Raw genomic sequence first — 21,618 nt, forward strand, 5'->3', positions numbered from 1 at the left:
AGAGCAGCACAACTCCCACCTCAGCCCAGCTCTTATCTCATGGCTGAAGAACGAGGCTGTCCCTGCTGGCTCTCACTCCCCCTCCAACTGTTCCTACCACAAGCAACAAAAAAAAAAGTTACTCTTCCTCAAAAACAACTGAAACCTAAAAGAAAGCCATAGTAATATTTGGCATTTTTAATTTAGGTTTGTTTTATTTAAGTTTAATGTTAATTCCATGCTGTGTTTCAGTAAGAACAATACAGATTCTGTATCTGTGGCTCCAGTCAGATATCCAGTAGTACAAATTAGCTTCAAGTTACACATACTGAACAAAAGAGGTTGAGCGAGCGAAGGGAGATGGGGAGAGGGGAGGGAGAAAGAAAAAATATTGAACACGCATGCAGGCTTATCAATGCCACCTTCAATGCTAACCTGCTTGGAGGGAGAGTAAAGAACAGGCAAGAATGAGCAGCCACGGATTGTTGAACTGTTACCAGCACCATGATTTTTCAGCAACATTTCAGCAGTTTGGAAACTTTTTTTTTTTGTTTTTATACAGTAAAACCACTACTACAATGTATGTCCCAATGCAACCTCGTAACTTCAAGCTAAACACCCAATTAAGTTTGAAACATTGGTATAAAATTCAGTTTAAACAGTTATAAAAAAAAAAAAAAAAGGAAGAAAAAAAGGAAAAAGAAAGATGCCACCACATGCTCACTGCCTTGGCCAGGACAAATCTCTGCCTACGAGTCTAAGGGCCTTCAGGTGTCACCTCCAGGGCTGATGGCAATGTCACCACAGCTGGCAACACAATACAGTAATGCTGAAAGAGCCTTTACGCAGTCCTGTTAGTGTCTTAAAGAACCTAAAAGCTGGCACCAGTAAAATCCACAGAAATTCACTCTTGCCTTTTAAGAACTTTTAAACTGTGTAAAAAAAATAAAAATAAAGAAACCCAACAGGGCAGGAACCTAAATTCTGAGACCCAATGTAAAAGTCAGATTTGGTGGTTCTCAGAGTGACACTGAGGGTTTTTGTGGGGAAGGGGAAGGGTGGTCAGAGATGGGTTCTCTTGTTGGCCTTTGTGTCTCACTGGTTTTCATCTTCCACATCCTGCAGCGCTTCTTTATTCTGTTCTTCACCTACAAAAGTGGGTAAAAGTAAGGACGTTAACTTTCACACATGAGACCCGCAGGAAGGCTTAACAAGCGTCTAGAGATTAATAGTTTCATGCAAGTCCACACTCACTCACACCCAACACTGCCAGCTCCGCAGGGAAGCGTTTCCATGGAAATTAAGCCCAGTAATCACCCCCACACCTCACCCAGAACTGCAGCTCAGGCCATTAGAACAAGGATTGTGTGAGGACAAACAAAACCACCGCTGCTGAAAACTGACACCGCACAGGGGATCGGTCCTGCTGAGCAAGGGCTGGACAGCCACGAGAAATCATCGGAAGGGCTGTGGATCAACATCCCTGGATCAAAAAACACCTTCCCAGAACCCTCATCTTTACTCCAAAGAGCAGCAGGGACATCCACTCACTCACTACAGAAATGAGACCTAAACAGGTTTTAGAAATTACACTATTTTTCTGCTCAAGTCCACTCGAGTCTCAACAACGGCAAAGTACTTTGACACAGTAGCACTGATGGCAGGTTATTACCAAAGGTAGGAAAAATGTCTCTGCTTCGACATGACAAGAAACCTTAGATGAGGTTACTGAAGGAAAACATTTAGTGGAAATTATTTTTCTCTTGAAAAGCAGCCAGTTCGGGCATATTCAACCAGCTGGGCCATGCAGTGGGCTCAGGTCTGTCCACAAGGACTCCTGAGGGTGGGGACACTCGGGCTGCCCCAGTGAGCCCCATGCAACGCCCTCCCCACGGCCTGGCCCAAATTCCACTGCAACAGGGGATGTTTCGGGTACTTCAGCTGGGGCCACAACACATGCACAGCTCAGTTAATTGATAAGAGACACCGAGAAAGTGTTTTCTTTCCACTTAAACACAAGGGTAGTACTCTCTCGAGGGCAATAAATGGAAATTAGCAATTAAAGACTTGATTTGTGATAAAATCCAATCAAACAGGACTAATGGCTTCCAGCAGATAACCAGGATGCCTGCTCAGAGCATGTCCAGATTCAGGATTACCACCAGGCACAACACAAGGTAGGTTTTGGAGGAGGTGGCCCAGGAACACAGGACATCTGACATTCAACAATAAAATTTATATAGAGAATTACATGACAGATCATTTAAGAGAGGAAAGCAGAGCCCTGGCCCAGGTTGATGAGTCAAAGGTCTGAGCATGCTCCGACCAATGCACTGAAGCAAACACCCCTCCAACAGGCCCTGGTGACAGTTCTTGTCATGCCCAAATATTCCCAAAGTCCAGATATATGCAGCTCAGTTCCCAAAGGGGGTTACTCTGGCTCTCAGCCCTGGGGTGGCAGCAGGGACACAAGCGTTGTCAGAGCAGTGGCAGAGGCAGGCACGGTTAGTGACACTGGCACTGAGCACCTCGTGGAGCCACGACAGACACTTACAAAGTAGAGTTTTTAGGAAATGAACAGTTGGACTTTCCTTTAGGAATCTATACAGCAGGAAAGAAGGGGAGAACAGGAATCATATGGAGACAGTACAAGCGTGGAAATCAACTCAACACTCATCTGTGCCATGGGAAGAGCTACGGGAAAGGGGATGGGAGGGCAAAGCTGGGAGGATTTACTGAGTCATTCCCTACGACCTGCACAGCTGAAACGGAAACAGGGAAAAGCTCAAGGCAAAAGAAAAGTCCTTTTCAAGTCTCCCCCAACCCCTGGGAAACTGGTAACTGTGCCACTATTCACTTCACCCTTCACAGGCTCTGCCACTTTTGGGAATATGGTTCTGGAGGCAGCAGTTTAAACACACTGAGCATACTGGCCTGGCATGAGGAAATGAGGGAACTTAACTTTGCACCCATGTCTAAACATTCTCTATAAACACTTTCTGGGGGGATCTGAAGAATTACACCACCATTTTAAGTAGTTCTGCAGTAATTTTGTAATCATTACCTTTCTGGCACACATCGAAGCAATAAAGAGGATAATCTGAAATACTCCAGAAAGAACCAAAATGTCTGTATTTTATGTTACGGAGCTAATTATGAAGCAAGAAATTCCAACCTGTACTTCTTTTTGCAAAAATCTAAAGAGCCTTGAATTAATCTTGTGGAACTTGTACAAAATAAGAGATCCATGAGACACATCACCCAGCTCACAGGCAAACCAAGAGCTTTTGGAAGATATTCTAATGCTTCTGTCCCCAGCAGTGACCCAGCCCTGTTACTGCACTGAGGTGGTTCCACAGAGCACCAGGGTATTTGGCTCCCTTAAAAAAACTGAAGGTCATATCTTAACTGTGGGAATTGCAAACAGGTTTCTTTTTCCCAGTGCCCACCCATGGCAAGGCAGCACCTCCTGAGGTGATTGGAGAGGAGCCTGTGCAGATCCATCCAGGATCCAGCCACGAGATAATCTCACCTCCTTGAAACAAGAGCCTTAAGCACTGGAACTGGAATAAAGCAGGAGCCAAGGCCCTACACATTTACAGCATTCCCAGTTCTGTCAACAGCCCAAAGAGCAGTCAAAAGCTACTGAGTAACAACACTCCAAACCCACAGAGAAATGGGGAGTCAGGGGGAGAGTTCAATCCTACACCAGCCTTCAGATGGACACTGCATCAATGAGGCACCCACAGAATGCTGTGTGGCCACCACCGTGCTTCAAGTAACATCTCACCAAAAATGTAAGACACTCCTGTATTTATCTGAAGTTCAGCAGATGTTTCAAACCTCTGGGCATTTGGGGCTACCCAAAATAGTTTAAACAGGACTGATTCCCTCCCCCCCCAGGGTAAAGTCAGCTCTTTCCACTTGTCTCTGCAGGATGTGATTGTTGCAAAAGTAAACTTAAGTTTCATCTTTCTCAATAGAGATTATATTCAATTCACTATCAATAATCAGTGAAACAGAAGGTGTAACTCAAAAAAACTAAAACGAGTCAATTCATGCTTAGCTCCCTGTCACTGCTTTTAGAACAATCACAGATGGCAGGTGGGGAGGGAGAACCAAGAAGCTTCTCCAAAGAAGCCACTGTGACCCCCATCACCTCATCCCAGGCTGAGGCAGGACAGAAGTGCAGGGGGGTCGATTACCAGGGAAGACAGAAGTAAATCATCAAACCCATCTGCATTTCCACTCTCTGTGTCCTGGGCACAGGTCAGGGCTGCAGTTTTTGGAGCAGGATTTACTCACCATCACCCTGCATGTCTGAAGTCCATAGTGTCAGGTTATCACGTAACAACTGCATGATAAGTGTAGAGTCCTTATAGCTTTCTTCACTCAGTGTATCCAGTTCTGCAATAGCATCATCGAAAGCTGCTTTTGCCAACCTGGAAGGGCAGAGCAAAATCAGAGTTCACAAGTATTTCTACACAGAATCCAGGAGCATGTGTTAACACAAGTTAATCCTGTGCCTCAGCACACCCATCCTCTGGTCTGGCTGTGTGACATCCACAGCTCCTCCACAAATTCTGGTGTTATTTAACAGCGTTTAGATGTTCATTCAAGTATCTCTCATGTTAAAAACCAGTCACCTTATGTGCTTAAGAAACTTTTTATTCGAGAACACTGGTTTATTAAAAATTTCTGGATCCTGCAGTACAACTGACAGAGGTCTGCTAAAAGCCTGGAGAAAGGGTAATACATAACCTGCAGTGACAGGACAGAAGACAAAGAGTATTTGTTTCACTCATCACTTTTGTGCTCAGATGAGCTGAAGGCCTACAGACAGGTGAGCCATTGTCACTATCCAAGCTCACAGGTCACAGGAATTAGTAGGAGGATCCCTCCTACCCTGTGCAATAGCCAACAGGAAGAGGGGCAAGTTAAATCACCTCACACCTCTGGCAGATTAAGGGCATGCACAGAGTTAACCTGGCAAGCTGCTGCACTGCCTTAGCTGATCAAATCAAGGTGATCACTGTTCTGCTTCTCATACACCACCTTTTCTAATGGCCAGTCTTCGCGAACGAAGATCTGGGGAAGGTCTTTCCACCTTCCAGCCTGCGCAGTGGATTTTTTAGGTGAGACACAGTGTGCACGGAACTGAGCCCACCCTTTAATCCTGATGTTCATCTGCCGAAGCCAAGCGAGCTTGGACGGTGGCAGTGAGGTCCTCAGGATGTAGATGGATTGCCTTACAGGGCTAACGAGCTCCATCTGCCCGGGGAGGGGCCCTGACCGGGAATCAAACCCAGGCCTCGGCGGTGACAGTGCCGCGTCCTTAACCACCAGACCACCAGGGGCTCCCATACACCACCTACTCCCACACAAACACACAGCTCTGGACTCGAAAGAAAGCGGTGAAGCTGAAAACCTTCCCAGTGAACTGATGTCAACCAGAGCAACAACCCGCAGGAAGAGAGCCAGCCCAGTGTTCCCACTGAGGAAAAGCAGTTCCCCAAGCAGCAGCTTCTGGCTTGTTTGGTACTCACACAACACTCCCCCACGTTCCCAGTCACCACATACCTGCAGGCACGATCAGGAGAATTAAGAATTTCATAGTAGAATACAGAGAAGTTGAGCGCAAGTCCTAAGCGGATGGGATGTGTTGGCGGGAGTTCTGTCATTGCAATATCACTAGCAGCTTTGTAAGCCACCAAGCTATTCTCTGCAGCTTCCTTCCTGTCATTTCCTGTGGCAAACTCAGCCAGATACCTATGGTAGTCCCCCTTCCTGAAAGCAGAAGCAGCAGGAAGTCAGTAATCCTCATTTCCCCACCAGACACTGAATTAATGGCTCCGTTCTGAAGCTGATGTTTATGTATTCACACACCGAGGGCCCGCTGCTGAATTACTGTCTAGACAACACTGTGTTAGGAGTTGAGGGGATTTTAAACCATCACTACATGACAGTTGTCTGTCTGCCTTTCTTCTCTTCAGGAGCAGAGCAGACAGCACTGCAGCAGGGATGTGATTTCTCCATTAGGAGCTCACTTCAAGGAAATTGCAGTTTCTTACATTGAAGAGCTGCACAGCAGTTTACACCAGGTCCTCATGGCCTTATTCCAAACATCACCATCTACCCAAAATCATGATGAGGATGTGGTAGTCGAGAAGGGACACTGGTTAGACATGACTGAACTGACCCCTTTCTGGAAGGGACCGTGGGCAGAACACACATGTACACTCCTTTATTTGTCTCAACTGCAGGCCCAGTAAAAGTTCTTTTCCTCACAAGAACATACTTACATTTTGTAATAGAAAACCTTGGACTCGCCAGTGTTAGCTGCTGGAATGAGGTGTTTGTCCAGTACATCCAGAATGTCACAACAGATTAACTTCAGTTCAGTCTCAACCTAGCAATAAAAACACAATTCATAATTAATTCATCATTAAAAGAGGGGGCAAGGTTAGCTCGTAAGACTAAGAGCGATTTCCAAAAAAATTACATTGGTAAACATGATAAAATTCCAAAGAGGAATTTCCAAAGGGAGAAAAACTACAATTCAGCTGCTCCACAGGTGCATTAAGCAAAACAGTTCTGCACAATTAGCTGGCACACACAAGAGGCAAGGACTGACGGATGATGAAATGTGTAACTCAAGGATGGAATTATAAATTCCCCAGAAGACATCTCACTAGACTGTCTCAGGATGTAATTCCCTACTGCAAGGCTTGCACAACCCCATTCCTTGTATTTTTGATCTTGGCAGGCTGCTCTCGAAGTGGCAACAGTGAAGGGAACAATCTGAGGGTAATTAACACAAATCAGCTAAACCCCATTACACCCTAGAGCTAAATGGCACCTTCAGAACAGATTTCTAGTGACTACTTGGAGGCAAAGCTCTGACAGAAGAGCCTGAAGACAAAAAGCATGGAGGATCAGAACAGAACAGAGATGGGCCAGCAAACAGAAAGGTCAGGTACAAGATGAAAACAAACTCCAGAAGCAAATGAAGAAGACAAAGTGCAACAACTCGGTGAAAAAGCAGAAATCAGCAACTCTACCAGTGAGATCTGTAGCCAAAAAAGCAGCATATAAAGCCCTACTTAAAAACAGATGCTGGATTTTAATAGTCAGAATTGAAAATGTAGCCACATCACCCTCAGTTTTTCTAGTTTCAAATATAAAGCAAGGGCTGGATGAGGTTTGGGTTTACCACAGAGAGTTTTGCACCTGAAAGCAAAGAAACCAAAGCACACCCCAAAAAAAGCTAAAAACCCTCCTCTGACATCCACACTGCCAAAACCTGAGCCTCCCACGTCATTCCAGCAGAAGAGGTTGGTTAAGTGCAGACAGACACCTATTGCTGCTTTCTCATGATCTCACAGTAACTTTTGTACCTGCAGCTGAAGACAACTCTGGCTCCAGCTGATTTCACAGAAAGCAGAGATTTTTTCAAGCAAAGGCACCAATATCAGTTACAAAAAACTGCCAGAAATGCATGTCCTGGCTCACAAGAGCAGCCCCCAGCGAGTGCACCGTCCCTTCCTCTCCTCCCACCCCAGCACTTCGCTTTCCTCCTTTCTTTAAGCATTTTCCTTGCCATGTAATACTTTTACCACCATTCAGCTCCCAAACTGTCAGGGCTCGTAACCACACCAGCTAAAAAGGTGTTAAAATTACAGATCCAAAATAAATGTTAAACTGGCGCGCGCACACACACACACACACACTGATTTGTACACAGTAACAGATTTGCAAAAGTTCCTTTAGATAAATTAATCAGCAGCAAATTTCATGTACAAGCAATGTCAGAATGCCCTGACATTCAGAGGAACAGATGCTGTACTTAAGAGTTATGTGACAAAAGCTTAAGGAAGTTGCTGAAATATGGTCACTTGAGAAGAATCTACTTCATATATTTTTGGGCTACAATATAAAACCTTTGGCCAGCAGTCAGTTCCTGCAAACTTCTTTCCTCTTGATCCTCTTTTTCAATGACTTCTTTTGCAGAGAGATCTTCAGCAAAACTGCAAAGAATTAAATCAGTTTCTAATCCTCTTTAGTTAAATAACCATACATGTACAAACTTCTATTTCATCTCAGACACACCTTTTTTCAGCTTTGCCTACAGGATCAGTCACACAGGTTATCAGAGATCAGTTCCTGTCCAGAGCAATGTAAATGTCCTGACCAAGCTTAGTTTAAAAAGATTTAATACAAATCAAGTTGATTAGGGACAAAACAAAACACACACAAAAAAAATTAACCACAACAAAATCCTAAAAGCTCTTGTACAAAAAGGATCTGTTCTAGACAGAGGGGCTTAGCAAGCTCTGCAAAGCAGCAAACCAGCACAAGAGCCCACACTAAGCCTGCTCAGAGCATTCCTAACTGGCAGGTTTAGGGTCGATCACCATCCAGCTCCAAATATGACACCTGGTACTCCAGAATCTGACCAGCAAGAAAGGACTGCTCACCCCAGGGGGTGCACAGAAACTGCCCCAATCCACCCTGCCTGTCCTTATTTCAGTGCCATCGCTGGCTTCATCAGATTCCTTTGGCTCATCAGGCTGAGTTCTCAACTCTGCACACACAAAAGCTTCTAAAACTCAGGTGACTAAAATAAAATAAGCAAATTTATTCACTGCCTAACCTTTTTAAGAGGAGGGGATGGAGGACACAGCCTGGCAGGTGCCCCAAAACACAACCCAGGCTTTAAGTCAGAGCACTAGAAACACACCCAGCCCCATCTGCCACAAACCCAGAGAAGGAAGGGGAAGGAACCTGTGCTGTGCTATGGGAATGGACTCGGTTGGACTGCAGGGAAGGAACTGCAGTGTGTGCAGCCACACCCCCCTCATGCTCTCAGGATGAAGGACAGGCCCCAGCGTGTTCTCCAAACAGCCAGCTGGGACACCAGGGGGGCTCTGCTGTTTTGTGTCCAGATGGCCACGAGGCCCAGAGAGCAGCTTGTCCACAAAGGAAGCAGGGAAGGGGCCTTTCCCCCATGGCTATGGATGTGTTTGGCTACATTTATCTGAGGTGGATTGGGGAGAGGCAAAGCCTGGTGTCCGCCAGCGCCTCTCGAGTGCCTGGTTGATGCTTCTTAAAAACCCAGTCTGGCCCTGCCCTCTCAACACACCATCCCCTGAGCTCTGCCCCGAGTCAGGCTGGCTGGTAGCTCAAAAAAACTCTCCAAACATCAGCCACGAGCTAAGTTATAAATACTGATGGAGACTAAACCCATTCACACTCTCCTTACAGCAGATGCCAGCCATTAATAAGTTCTCCCAGCAGTTCCTAACAGGATCTGGTCTTCAGCTACAGACAATACTCCTGGAAAAACTCCCCCTGGAGCTGAGCAGGCCCAGCCAGTGTTTCTCCAGCACAGAACCACAGGCCACTTCTCACTGCATTGCCCCACCTCAGGCAGCTGTGAGAGCTGTTCCCTTGAAGGATTTAGCAGCTGAAGACACTGCTGACATGACCCTGCACTTCAGTGTGGCCTCTGTCCTGATGCCTCAAGTGCCTTCTTGCACCCCAGTCCAGCATGGTCCCTGTCCTTTCTACAAAGAATAATGGCTATTTCTAAAGTCCTTCCAAAACATTCTTTTCACCATTAAAGGACTTTTGGCAGAAGACAGAAACCACCCACAAAATCTTGTGCAAAAGAACCTGGAAGCACACAGAGTGAGACAAATTTAAACAATCATTAGACAGCTATTGTCCTGTTTTCTGTGTTCTGTTAGAAAGATTGTAGACATCCATCAAGAAAAGGTATTTGGGACTGCATGTAACTGGCAGAGTCTCATCCCATCATCATGCCAGCATAAAATTAGAAACTCACAACTTTAACAATTCCATGGAGCAACAGAAAGCCTGTGAGTCAACAGAAAGTAGTCCAGAGCCATTCCTGAGAGAAGATTTCCAAGCCAACATCATTTCCATTGGTGGTAAATGAATCAGTGCCAGGTGATATAACAGACTCCACTCTTTCTCTGGAAGTGAAGATATGAACCATGTGGAGGCTCTTGTCCTCAGATAATGCAGATGAAGTCTCTGCAGAAGTGTGGGATTTAAGCAGTATGGGAGCATGCCTGCTCCGTGCTAAACCATCACTGAGGGAAGGGGGGAACAGCAACTCCCTGTTCTAACAGCTGAGGGTTTCATTAGCTCTTACCAATGAAAGCCAAAGCTTGCTCCAAGTTCTCCATTTTAGGTAAAGCTGCACACACTGAACAGTCACCATGAAGTTATGTGGATCAATTTTTCCCCTCTCTCAAAAGAGAGAAAACAGCAAGGCCCTGGAGGTTGTTACACATCCGAGATGACCGTGACCTCTGAGCATCCACCACCCCCAGGAACACAGTGATAAGAGACAGGGGAAAGGAGCCAAGAGCAGCACTGAAGATCCTCCCCACTGGCCTTTCAACTGTCAGGATTTTGAACTCTGCAGGACAGAGAACTGGAACTGCACAAAGTGTCATTGTATGAGACTCACCCAAAGCAACTTTTATCAGAAGGGGAAACTTAAGAGCCAAACACCTCCTCTGACAGGGTTAATGAAAACAAAAGCTGCTTGGGTTAAGTCAGGTTGGAAAGAGTAAGGACCTCCTGAGCATGTGCAGCCTCACACCTGAGCAAGTCGAGAGGAAATGGTGTCAGCACAGTTCATATTCTTGGCAGATCTGTCGATGCACTGAAGGAAAAACCCTCCCTCTCTTCTTTGAGTCCACTGCCCTTTCTGAGTGTTTACACAAAAACACCCAACCTCTCCCCTTCACCAAGGATATTTATTCTCCAGATAAGGACTAAACTGCAGCCCTGCAAGGCTGTCACAGGTCAGCACACCAGGCGGTGTGATCATGGCAGGGATATCACAGCTGGACCGGAACAAGTGACCCAGCGCTGTCAGACCCACCCCAGCTTACCATTTGCCGATATTCCCGAATCATTTTTAATTTGTCTTCTCCACCTTTGTTTTCTTCTTTCTGTTCAATGCTGCTGATTATTCTCCAGGAAGCTCTTCTGGCTCCGATCACGTTTTTGTACGCAACAGAAAGCAGGTTCCTTTCTTCCACTGTCAACTCCACATCCATTCCAGCCACTTTCTTCATTGACTCAACCATTTCTAGGAGGAAGAGGTCAGGCAATTAATTCTCACAGCTAAAGCATCTTTCAAACCCTTCAACATAAGCTGGATGTTAATGACAGCTCGTGAAATTAGGCTTCCTCCTCCTTTCATCACAGTTACTCCTCACTTTTACATTGGAGTGTTCCAAACAAATCAATCAGCACGTACACAAAGGAAGTATCTGATGTTCACTTAAAGGCATTTGACAAGGCTCCCAAAAATTGTTTAAAGTTAATTTAGTTTTTGGTTTTTATTTCTTTGGCTTGGGTTTTGTTTGCTTTTTTAACAGGAAAAAATGATTTAAGAGAAAGAACATTTTTCCACATCACAATTTTCCACATTAGAGTTATCAGGACAATCCTACAGGAATGTGTGTTGTTCAAAGTGCTTCAGAGGAGGCAGAGAACAGGGAGAAAAGCAGGAGCAAATGTAACCTGGCTCTTGGCACTGTCAGGATGAACTGAAAAATGACAGAATGCTCTGCTAATTTGTCAGCTGGAACACGGTGTAACATGGTAATTACCAAGAAAATAAAATCCAGGTTTGAACAGATGTGGAAAAGTGTGAGTACTGTTAATAGGGAAGAGAGTCAAAGTTGCAACAGGAACCTCCAACAGAAAAACCTGGTGCTTGGAAAAGTAACAAAAAAGTAATCCTGAGGGTACCCAGAGCAAACATATCTACCCATGCCAAGCACCACTTACACAAACCATGAATTAACCTGTATTTATATTTCAAGCCTGTTGAAAAGGACTTCTAAACCTCAAGTTAAAACAATTATTCCCAAGAATACTTTCCTACACTCCTGTGGAAGCAAAAGACTGAACTACTTAAAGAAGGTTGTAATCCTTTCCTTCCCTAACCACATTAGAAAAGCAGTGTTAAATATGCAGTGAGAGCCAAGGATGAGACATGCAGGGATCAGGGGTGTCCTCACACAGGGCTTCAGCTCATTCCCACTTCATTCACCTTCCAGAACCGGTGGGAATCCCAGACAGAAAACATGACCATCAATGAGTGAGCCTAAGCCCCAACTACCACCTCTCCTCCAGAGAACAACTGTTCCACCACGACCTGCCAGGCACAGAGGAACACTCAACTGACACATTTTGCTTCTGCCAAAAGCACAGCCACGTGATGAGGCTGTGCCTCCCATAACATGATGCCCTGCTGTTCTGTGGCCTATTTCCTCTGCTCACTCATCATCCTTGCCATCAGTTTGCCTCCTCGTGTTCTGCTGTGTCATGGCAGCTCAAGCAATGGCAAACTAATTAAGCTTAATTGTCATTTTTTCCCCCTCAGGTGTCAAAATCCCAATTTTAAACAGGCATAAGCTATTTCAGCAATGGAGACTGTAGGCTCAATCTTTTCCCTGGCAGGAATGTTATCAGTCTCCAGCAGGTCTTCACATGTGTAGGACAAAATTTTATAGTGTTTCTCAGTTGAAGTGGGGAAAAAAAAAATCTCTACCTCTACCAATAGATTTTGGTTCTCCACATCACAGAAACCTCTTCCTGAAGAACACCACACTTTCTCAGTGACACTTGCAACCCCGTACTCTGACAGCACATAGCAACACAAGAGGGAACGGGAGATCCTGCCCTTTAATATAACAGTTTATATTATTGGATTAATTAGAGAGCACTTCAGTCATACCACTGGATGCTCCTATAGAAAAACAGCTTCTCAATGAAGTGAACAAAAACCTGTTCACATCTATCTCATCTAATGAACAATGACACACATGTAATAATTAATGCAGAAGTGTGGGGGTTGAGAAACATGTACAATAACAGCTTCCAAGATCTTCTGACTGTATCAGAAAATTGCAACAGCCGAGGAAAAAATGAGTATGTTTTCTCAACTCTACTGCAGGTCTCCTTCACCATCTCTTTCGTAGATGAATTTGTCCACTGTGGAAATTTGGAAGAAAAAACTACACACAGGACTTGCTGTTCCCTGTAAAGGAGTATCTGATTCTCAGAGCACATTCAAACCTCCCATTACAGATCTAATCAACTGCTTGGCTTCTGCAGCATTTTATCCATCACTTGCCTAAACATCTTGAAACAAAGGTCCAACACTCCTATGCACCAGGGGGCAAATCAAATCCAAGCTGAGCAGCAGCAGAGGCACCTCTGTCAGTACATATTTACCCTGCTCCACCTCCTCAGTCTTCTGCAAAGAAAGTCATGAACTACCCTCTTGTAGAGCCACCACGACCATGGAAACAATGGAGCCAAAGGAAAACGGCCACCTGCTCAGAACTACTGGTGTCATAAACCAAACCTTATCACCCAACACTTCCACGCCTGAGTTGCCAGTAAGTCAAACAGACTCCTTGCCAAGTGACAGCCACTGATGAGAAGATGCTGGAGGATGGGGGGGGCACCTGAGGTTTCCTCCAGCTTCACCAACTCCTCATCCTGGGTACACAGTCTCTCAATATAAAGGAATTCCTGATACAAGGAACTGAAAGGTCTTCTCCTCAAAATCTTTATCCTGTTACCAGTTAACTACACAACCACAGATCAGAATCCCACCCATAAACAAGTGTCTTACCCAAAGAGAAAACATTTATCAGCCTGCCCACGAAGCTGTTGGAGAAAGGTTTCCAGTTTAGCAATGAGCACAATTTTACTTACAATACTAAACTCTGGGCTGATATTTCAACAAGATAAAATAATATTATGCACGTACCTGGCCTCCCATGGTAAAGCCACAATCCAGCCCTGAAAGTTTAAGCCTGACATATAATTTTAAGAACTCTGGTAGTAGAAAAGCAAAGGGACAACATATCTGTATCTTCTCCAACAGAAAACTAATTCTATACAAAAAAAAAAGCCATCTATGCCTGCCAAGAGAAAAAAAATGTTTTTATATTCTAAGTGCAGCTCTACCTATCTGGAAGTTTCCACAAGGAGGCGAAAAGCTGAGGGCCCACTCAAGACAAAACACACGTCTGAGATTACATTTCAGTAAGAAGGATCAGAGCAGCAATGACAACTCTGCACACACAACCCCGAGCCGCTTACACTGCATCATGGAGAGAGTCGTGTCATGCAGATTCAAAAAGCCAGGGACTGTAGTTTAAGTGGTTAAGTTCCAGCCTGTCAGTTGATTGTGGTTGTTGATTTATTATGGTCCTGTCAGATCATGCCACCACCAGAGCAGGAAATCCCAGACGTATAAACCGTGGAAGGAGAGGGGAATATTCTGGAGAATGACATACTTGCCCTAGATTTATATCCCTCCCCAAGCACTTGCTGCTGGTTAAGAAATAATACAATAAACAGATACTTGGTTTGATCAGATCTGTATATTCTACTGGAAAAGGGTATTTGATTGAGACTCCAAACAACTGCCTATGATACTGTGAGGCTATAATGATGCCCATGTCATTTTTTTAAGCTCCTCCACTCTATTACTCTGATTTCAAACACTGGCTCCTCACTGCAAACACTGCTGACTCCCCTCCAGCCACTGCTGAGCACCAGGAGGGACACACGTGCACAGCCTGAAAGCATAAAGGGTTTGGGCAGTGGCCACCACATACTGAGAACTGCCTACAAGAGGTTTTTAAAATCCCAGGATACCCGGCTTGGGATCGGGGTTTTAACGTGGAAGACTAAGAATAAGCCTTACTCTGAAATGTAAAGGGGAAGTTTACAAGTGTTGAGAAGCAGATGTTTGATAAACCATCTACCAGGGCCAAGCTAAAGGATTTGGACAAAGGGCACAGCTGATAAGGACTCCTACTAGGTCACAAAATAATGACTGCCTGTCCAACAGACACAGATGAGAAACTAAGTATTTGTTGCTTCTCGAACTCCAGAATCCAAAACATCAGAGGAACTGCAATGTCCCTGTAAGGAAAGATAGAAATGGGAGATGGACAACAAATTTAAAGGAAAGACTAGGAACCTTCCCAATACAGGATACAAAACAAGAAACAGCAGACCCTACCAAAGAAATAGCCAAAAGAGGAACTACTCACAAGTGAGAAAGTTGGTTGAAATAAGAACAGAAAAAGAACTTGTTGAGTAAAGGAGGGATGGAAATGACTTGATGGCCATCACAGTCAGATCAAATTAATCTTGGGAGAACCCAAAAGGTAGAATTCTTAGATATTTATGAAGAGTAGCAGAAGCACTGTCTTAACCCTCCATTAAGACTTCAGTAGCAGCAGCAGAACATCAGAAAAAGGAAGTTGTGCTTTAAGTTTAATCCTTTCTATTCCCCTTATCTAAGGGCAATAACGCAGACCAAGCTCTTCAAGTTTCTGAGCTGCTGCCCAGTTATCTATTTCAGCATTTCAAGAGCTAAAAGCTGAGAGTATCCAGAGTGCTGTGAGGATGTGAAGAACATAGGAGAAAAAAGAAGTCTTGCCACATGTCCACCACAGAATTATGCTGCAGAACATGGCCTTCTATAAACTCAGGTAACGCCTCACAAACCTACTGGAATGCTCTGAATGAGCCAAGCACGTGGACAAGGGAGCCATGACTGACATCATCTACCTGGATCTCCCAAAGGCATTGGCAAGGTCCCTCACCCAAAGTGCTTTAAGGAACTCAACTGCCATGGGATAGCAGGGAAAGTCCTCCCATGGATAAACACTTGGCTGCAAAACAGGAAACAGGGTATGAATGTGAGATTGAAGGGTTCAAAACAGAGAAAAGACCACCAGTGGAATCAGCCAGGGATCTGTGCTGGGAAGCACCCTAACACTTCTGAGCGATCCAGAGAAACAGAAGCAAATATTGAGGACTGACTCAGCAGTAGCAGCAAACTGCTAAGAACAAAGATAAAACTGAAGAAATAGGGGCAAGTGTGTTTTTTTCAGTGATGACTGTAACTGTGCAGACTGATGCCCCCAGACTGCATTCCCCAAAACTGCAGGCCTCCTTCCATCCCCCAGGAACTCTTCTTCTGAACCCTATTATGTTGCCTGCACCAGGTTTTTCTGTTCTCTAAAGAAATCCAGCATGTGGCCAGCAAGACTTCAGGGATGGTTAAGCCCCTCCTGCAGCTCACAGGGAGGTGAGGGCATGGATGGCTTTCCCCCTATCCCTATCAATTCCCTCGTGCCAGCTCAACACCTCTCTGACCTCCCAGCTGGCTGATTCAGGTCAGACAACAACTACTCAGGGGAAAAAATGAATCTTGCTCCTCGTTTAGAGAACTGAGCTGGTTCTAAGGCTCAGACCAGAACCCAAGTAAACACGAGAGGCATTTCACACTCACCACCATGTACAAGTGCTAAACAAACAAGCATAAAAGAACAGATGGATTCCAAGAAGTTAAGACAACTAAAAGGCAAGGAGGAAAAAAATACAAAATGATATCCATCCTGCACAGTGGCTTTGATGATTATTTTGTGGACAAAGCAGAGGGTTATGCTGCTCTTACTCGTGTAAGGTGTGGAAAAGCTGGTGCAGTTAAAACATTCCCCCCATTGTGTGACTGCAGTACAGAGTCCTACCTGGACCTTCACACACCTGGAGAAACAACACAGGGTGAGTTATCCAAGCAACAGTGGTATGTTCTGCTTAATTAATCCTCACGGACCACCATAAGTCCTTCTTGCAACAAGAACATAATTTCTAAGTCATGACTATAATGTCTTCAAGCTGTGACCACAAATAAAGGGTGTTTCCCCAGTATTTCACCTCTAAAGACTGAGCCTCATCATCCATTTCTGGGCTTGACTGGGAGCTGACACAAGTACTCAGTGCACTGGATACCAGTTCAGCTTCTGGGCTCTTTGTAGAGAACCAAACCATCCAACTGTAGAATTTTGCCTCCTTTGGTTGCTCTTTGTACCTCAGGAAGTTCAAGAAGGCCATTACAGACAAAGGCCTCTCCCACACAACTCCTGACCATCACAAGTCAATTTATGTCCCACTATGTACAAGTGTCACTCAAAAAAATTAACAGTCTTACTCCTCCAACACTGTCCTGGCCATGTAACTCTGAGAATCCCACAGTTCTCAGGGATATGCTGAGATTTTTCTGCCTTTTAGCAGTTTCACATGTACCCAATTCAGAGACAGTCACACCCCACATCACTACAACATTAAGACTTTTGACAGACAGGTTAAGTGCTGAACATCAATTGGGGGAGAAACCCAAAAAACTTAAGTGTGCTTGACATTTGGTTGTCATAGACCGATTATCTGCAAACCAAAATTAATACACAACCTGAATTCTAGTTTTTGACTTAGTTTATTGATTCTTCATTAAACTCTAAGCTGAAGATCTGTTACTGTGAAATTTTTTCTAAAAGGGGTTCAAATCTTGACTTGAACCCTCTGCTGCACACACTGCCCTGTAATAAAGACACATTTCCCTGACAGACAATTTACAAATACACAGGGTGCTGCACTGGGAGTCAGGAGACCTCTCCAATAACGATGGGCTGGGTTTTTTCCTTACCTGTCCCTTGACCTATTAGCTGGTTTTGAGGGGGCAAACCCCACCTATTCCACCTCACCTCAGTCATGTACTTCAAGACTTGCAGTACAAAGCAGCTGTTTAAATTATGGGTTTTTTTTCAGTCTGATTAAAACAAAGACGTTACCCAGCTCCCACAACGGGTAACAGGTTTCAACACTGAGCAGCAGTCTCCAGCAATCCAGATCCATCCTCTTGATATGAAGAACTCAAATGTTAGGATGGTAACTTCACAAGCCAACACAATGTTACTTACTCCAATTGTTTTCCAAAAAAGGAGACCATTTAGAGTTGTGTATTATTCTACCAACGACAGTGTTTGAAGGAATAGCAGTGAGTGAGATTTCTCACAAAGCTTCCTGTACTACAAGTAAGCTTCCTGGCATTTTGTGATTTGCCATGACATGCCTAAGCAGATCTGTGAAGATATTAAGAGATTTGGGTGTCTGACTATCTCTAGAGATCAGGGTTTAAGTGCTACTTACACTGCAGAAGTACCTAGAAAGTTGTCCTCTTAATCTGGGCCAACACACTGAGGACAGCACAGATACAAGACTCGATTCCCAACCATTCACAAATGCAGCTCCCAAGACCTCATGAATTCCCTAAGTAGGTCAGGTAAGTAACACCAAAGAAGCCACAGTTGGATGCCCACCATAAGTGCTGCTATAAATGCCAGGAGCTCTACATAAATAGCAACCCACCACTCTTAGTCTCCAGGAGAAAGAAGATGGGACAGAACTTGACACAACCTAATGTTAAGCACAGAAAGAAATTGTCAAACTCGTATTCAAATTACCCGAGGGATTTGTGTTACAACATATCTGTAGACAGTACTTACCATCACCTCATTTTATATGTGTCAATTAGTAACTGTGACCTCATGATTGTGCATCTCAAAGAGCGAACTGAGGAGCAAAATTAAGTTTAACTTACATTTTGCCATACTGCTTCCCAAACCATTCTGTTCACAGAATTATTCTGCTGTGATCTTGGCAGAACTGCATTATTTCATATAAACAAGAACAAATGATGCCAATAATTTTTAATTGTTTCAGCTGAACAAGAACACAGAATTAGATGATAAAACAGTATCTACAGTACATTTTCTTCCAGGCCATGGACACGAGCAATGTGAAGATGCATTTACACTTGGCAGAATCGGAGGGTGCACTTTAAATACGTTTACCCAACTCGCTCCCCAAAAACTCTGGAAGTCTAAAACCCATAGCAGTGATTTAAACAAGGCAACTTTTAAGTTTAGTGCTCCCTCTGAAATTGTAACAAGTCTCATTCCCATTCAGAAGCAATACAGCAGAACGAGTTCTGCATTTTGCTCTAGGCAGCTTGTTTAGCAAACATTCCCAGCACTGGTAGAACCAAAAGTCCATCAAGGGAAACGCTGCACCAAGGCAATAATCCCCGCTAATCAATTTTTATTAGTTGACAGGAAGTTTGCATTGCAGATCTGTACCAGGGGGGAGAGTCTGATTACCTTTGAAAGAACCAATTTACTGCTGACTTCAGAAAAGCCCAGAAACACAGCAATGCCTCAAGAGCTCCCAGGGATGATGAATTCTCCAGGATTTTGGCCAAGCACCCAACCTGGGTTTCCACTCAAACCAAAGCCAACACCTCCAGTTGCACTGACTCCTCCATGCCAGGTGGAGAACCCTTCCCTCTTGCACACTTATTGTGGAATATGGAACTGCATGTGAGCCTCTGCCTGAGTCAGTCACACTGTACCCCAATACCTGGGGTCTGGGAGGGCATTTATTTTCTCTAAGTCCTTCAGTTATTGTGGAAACTGCCTGACTGCTCTCATATAGTGGTATTATTTGTTCTACCATATTTCCCTATCGAAACTGTAACTGAAAGGAGTCTTACTTAGCCCTCCTTTTTGTTGTAGGTTCTGTTTCCCTCTCCAAAATGTGCATTTTTCAGACGTTCTGCGATGGTGTCACCACAAGTTTTTAACCACAACTCAGTAAAAATCTGTCATTTGGCGAAACCTTTGTCACGTTGCCTACGAAATTTATGAACAGAAAGTATCTGGAGTGTCTTCCTACCTCTAAATGAAGTGCAACTGCATTCACACTTTCTACATGCAAGGGTGTTTATTTCACTTGAAATGAATAATCATAGCTCTTGGGCCAAAGTAACAGTCCCAGATGAGCAACACCATCGAGAAAATTAAAGGCCCTTTCTATTCTGTGCAAGGGAACCATGTTTAAAGGAACAGTTGCAAGACAGACATTTTTGGGCCAAGAGACACCACCCAGGGTTGCCAGTTCCTCCCCTGTACCCCTTTTTCCCCAGGTATTAAACGATCAGGTCTGTTTAATGATCAGGCACAGCGCACAAGCTTCAAATGGAAAAAAGGATGAAAAGAAGGTGCTGGAAAAGTAAAACGATCCGTAATAATTTCTACCACATAATGAGAGCGTACACGTTTTCTCTGGGCTATGAATCACGTCCCCGATCCCCGCGGGGCGAGCGCTCGCTCTCTCTGGGTTTGCCGGGGGCAGCAGGGTCTCCAGCCGGGGGTGAAGGCAGAGGAGAAGGCGCAGCCCCGTCCCCCGGGACCCCAGAGGAGCCCGGTGGGCGAGGGGCCGCGGGCCGGGCCCCCCCCATGGGCGTTGTCTGCGCCGAGCCGCCCTCGCCCCGCGCGGCCCGGCCGGGGGAGCGCCGGGCCCGGCCCGCACCGGCCCCGCGGAGCCGCGAGGGGCAGCAGGGGCTCTTTGTGGGGCCCCCGAGGCGGGGGTGGCTTCCCGACCCCCCCCAGGACTCGCCCTTCGCGGCCGCCATTTTATTCCCGGCTCCTGCCGCCACCGCCCCCCGCCCGGGGCCCCGCCCCGGCCCGAGACACCCCCTCGCCCGGGCCCCCCATCCCCGGTTCCACCGGCCCCTCAGGGGCGCTCCCCCGTCGCCATTTTGTGTGCGCCCCCTCCTCCGCCCCTGCCCCCCCTCCCCCGCCCAGCCGCCATTTTGTGGCCGCTCCCTCCCTTCCCTCTCCCCTTGGCCGTGCACGGCCCTCCCGGAGCCCGCGCGCTCACCATCGTAGCGCTCGGCCTGCTCAGCCAACTTGGCCTGATAGACGAGGTCCTCCCGATCGTCCATGTCCTACGGGCGGGGCGGCGGCGGGGCGGCGCGGGGCGGATGGCAGCCGATGGGTCCGGGGGGCTCGGCAGCTACCAGCTCGCTGCTCTCCGGGCAAATATGGCGGCAGCGCCTCCTCCCGCTGCATCCGGGCACTCCCGCGGGCGCGCGCATGCGCCCCCGCCGCTGCCATGGCAACGGCGGCTCCCTGGCAACGGGCGGGAGAGGGCGGGAGGAAGGGTGAGGGAGCCGGGACGGGGCGGCCGGGAATGGCCGGCGATGGCCGGGAATGGCCGGCACGGAGCCGCCGCTCCCCCGCCCGGTGGTGGCAGGGCCGTGCCCGACACGGCGCCCTGGTTGTGGGGCAGCGGGCCCGGCCGGCGGCCAGGCGGGGGGTGCTCCAGGGGGGCGGCATTTCCCTCAGGGCGGGTCTTTTCTCTCAGTGTTTCTGCTGCCCTCAAATGCTGACAATACAAATAGTACTCCCTTCTGTGTTACAAATAGTATACAGTAGTGTATTACATGTAGTATACCTGTAATATATATCTACATATAGGTATATGTATAGTATTTATGTTATATATATACTATATATAGTATATAGGTAATATACATACATACAGCATTACATTAGTATAGTATTACATGTAGTATATATGTAATACAGATGTATATGAATGTATATATGTATAACATCTATATAATATATTACATATATTTGTGGTGTATATGTCACACACACATAATATTATGTATAGTATATTATAGTCTGTATTGCATTCCAAATAGAATTACCCCTCTCTGTATTCTTGTACAAATCCCCATGTATGCCCCACACATGAAGGTGAACCTACGACCAAAAGGCAGACAGAGAGGCTTCTGCAGCATCTCCAGGATGTTTGCTCAAGAAAAACATCACCCCCGATGCTTTGTCTGACATAGGAGGTGGT

General features: G+C 45.8%; 1 protein-coding gene across 2 annotated transcripts; it reads right to left on the reverse strand.

The window, feature by feature from the left end:
- Positions 1-167: 167 nt before the first annotated feature.
- On the reverse strand, positions 168-20,823 carry YWHAE (tyrosine 3-monooxygenase/tryptophan 5-monooxygenase activation protein epsilon). Of its 2 annotated transcripts, XM_027889981.1 has the most exons (7): positions 20,626-20,823; positions 10,911-11,110; positions 6,282-6,388; positions 5,560-5,766; positions 4,285-4,421; positions 2,534-2,580; positions 168-1,127 (listed from the first exon to the last, which is right to left on the reverse strand). In XM_027889981.1, the coding sequence occupies exons 1-6, from the start codon at positions 20,687-20,689 to the stop codon at positions 2,573-2,575; spliced, it is 723 nt and encodes a 240-aa protein (XP_027745782.1). In that variant the 5' UTR covers positions 20,690-20,823; the 3' UTR covers positions 168-1,127; positions 2,534-2,572. The 2 variants fall into 2 exon arrangements, with proteins under 2 accessions (XP_027745782.1, XP_027745781.1); XM_027889980.1 differs by lacking the exon at positions 2,534-2,580.
- Positions 20,824-21,618: the final 795 nt, after the last annotated feature.

This window comes from Empidonax traillii, unplaced genomic scaffold (genome assembly GCF_003031625.1).
Source record: "Empidonax traillii isolate 1590-97213 ecotype Southwest subspecies unplaced genomic scaffold, ASM303162v1 scaffold276:size1176444, whole genome shotgun sequence".
Taxonomy (NCBI): domain Eukaryota; kingdom Metazoa; phylum Chordata; class Aves; order Passeriformes; family Tyrannidae; genus Empidonax; species Empidonax traillii.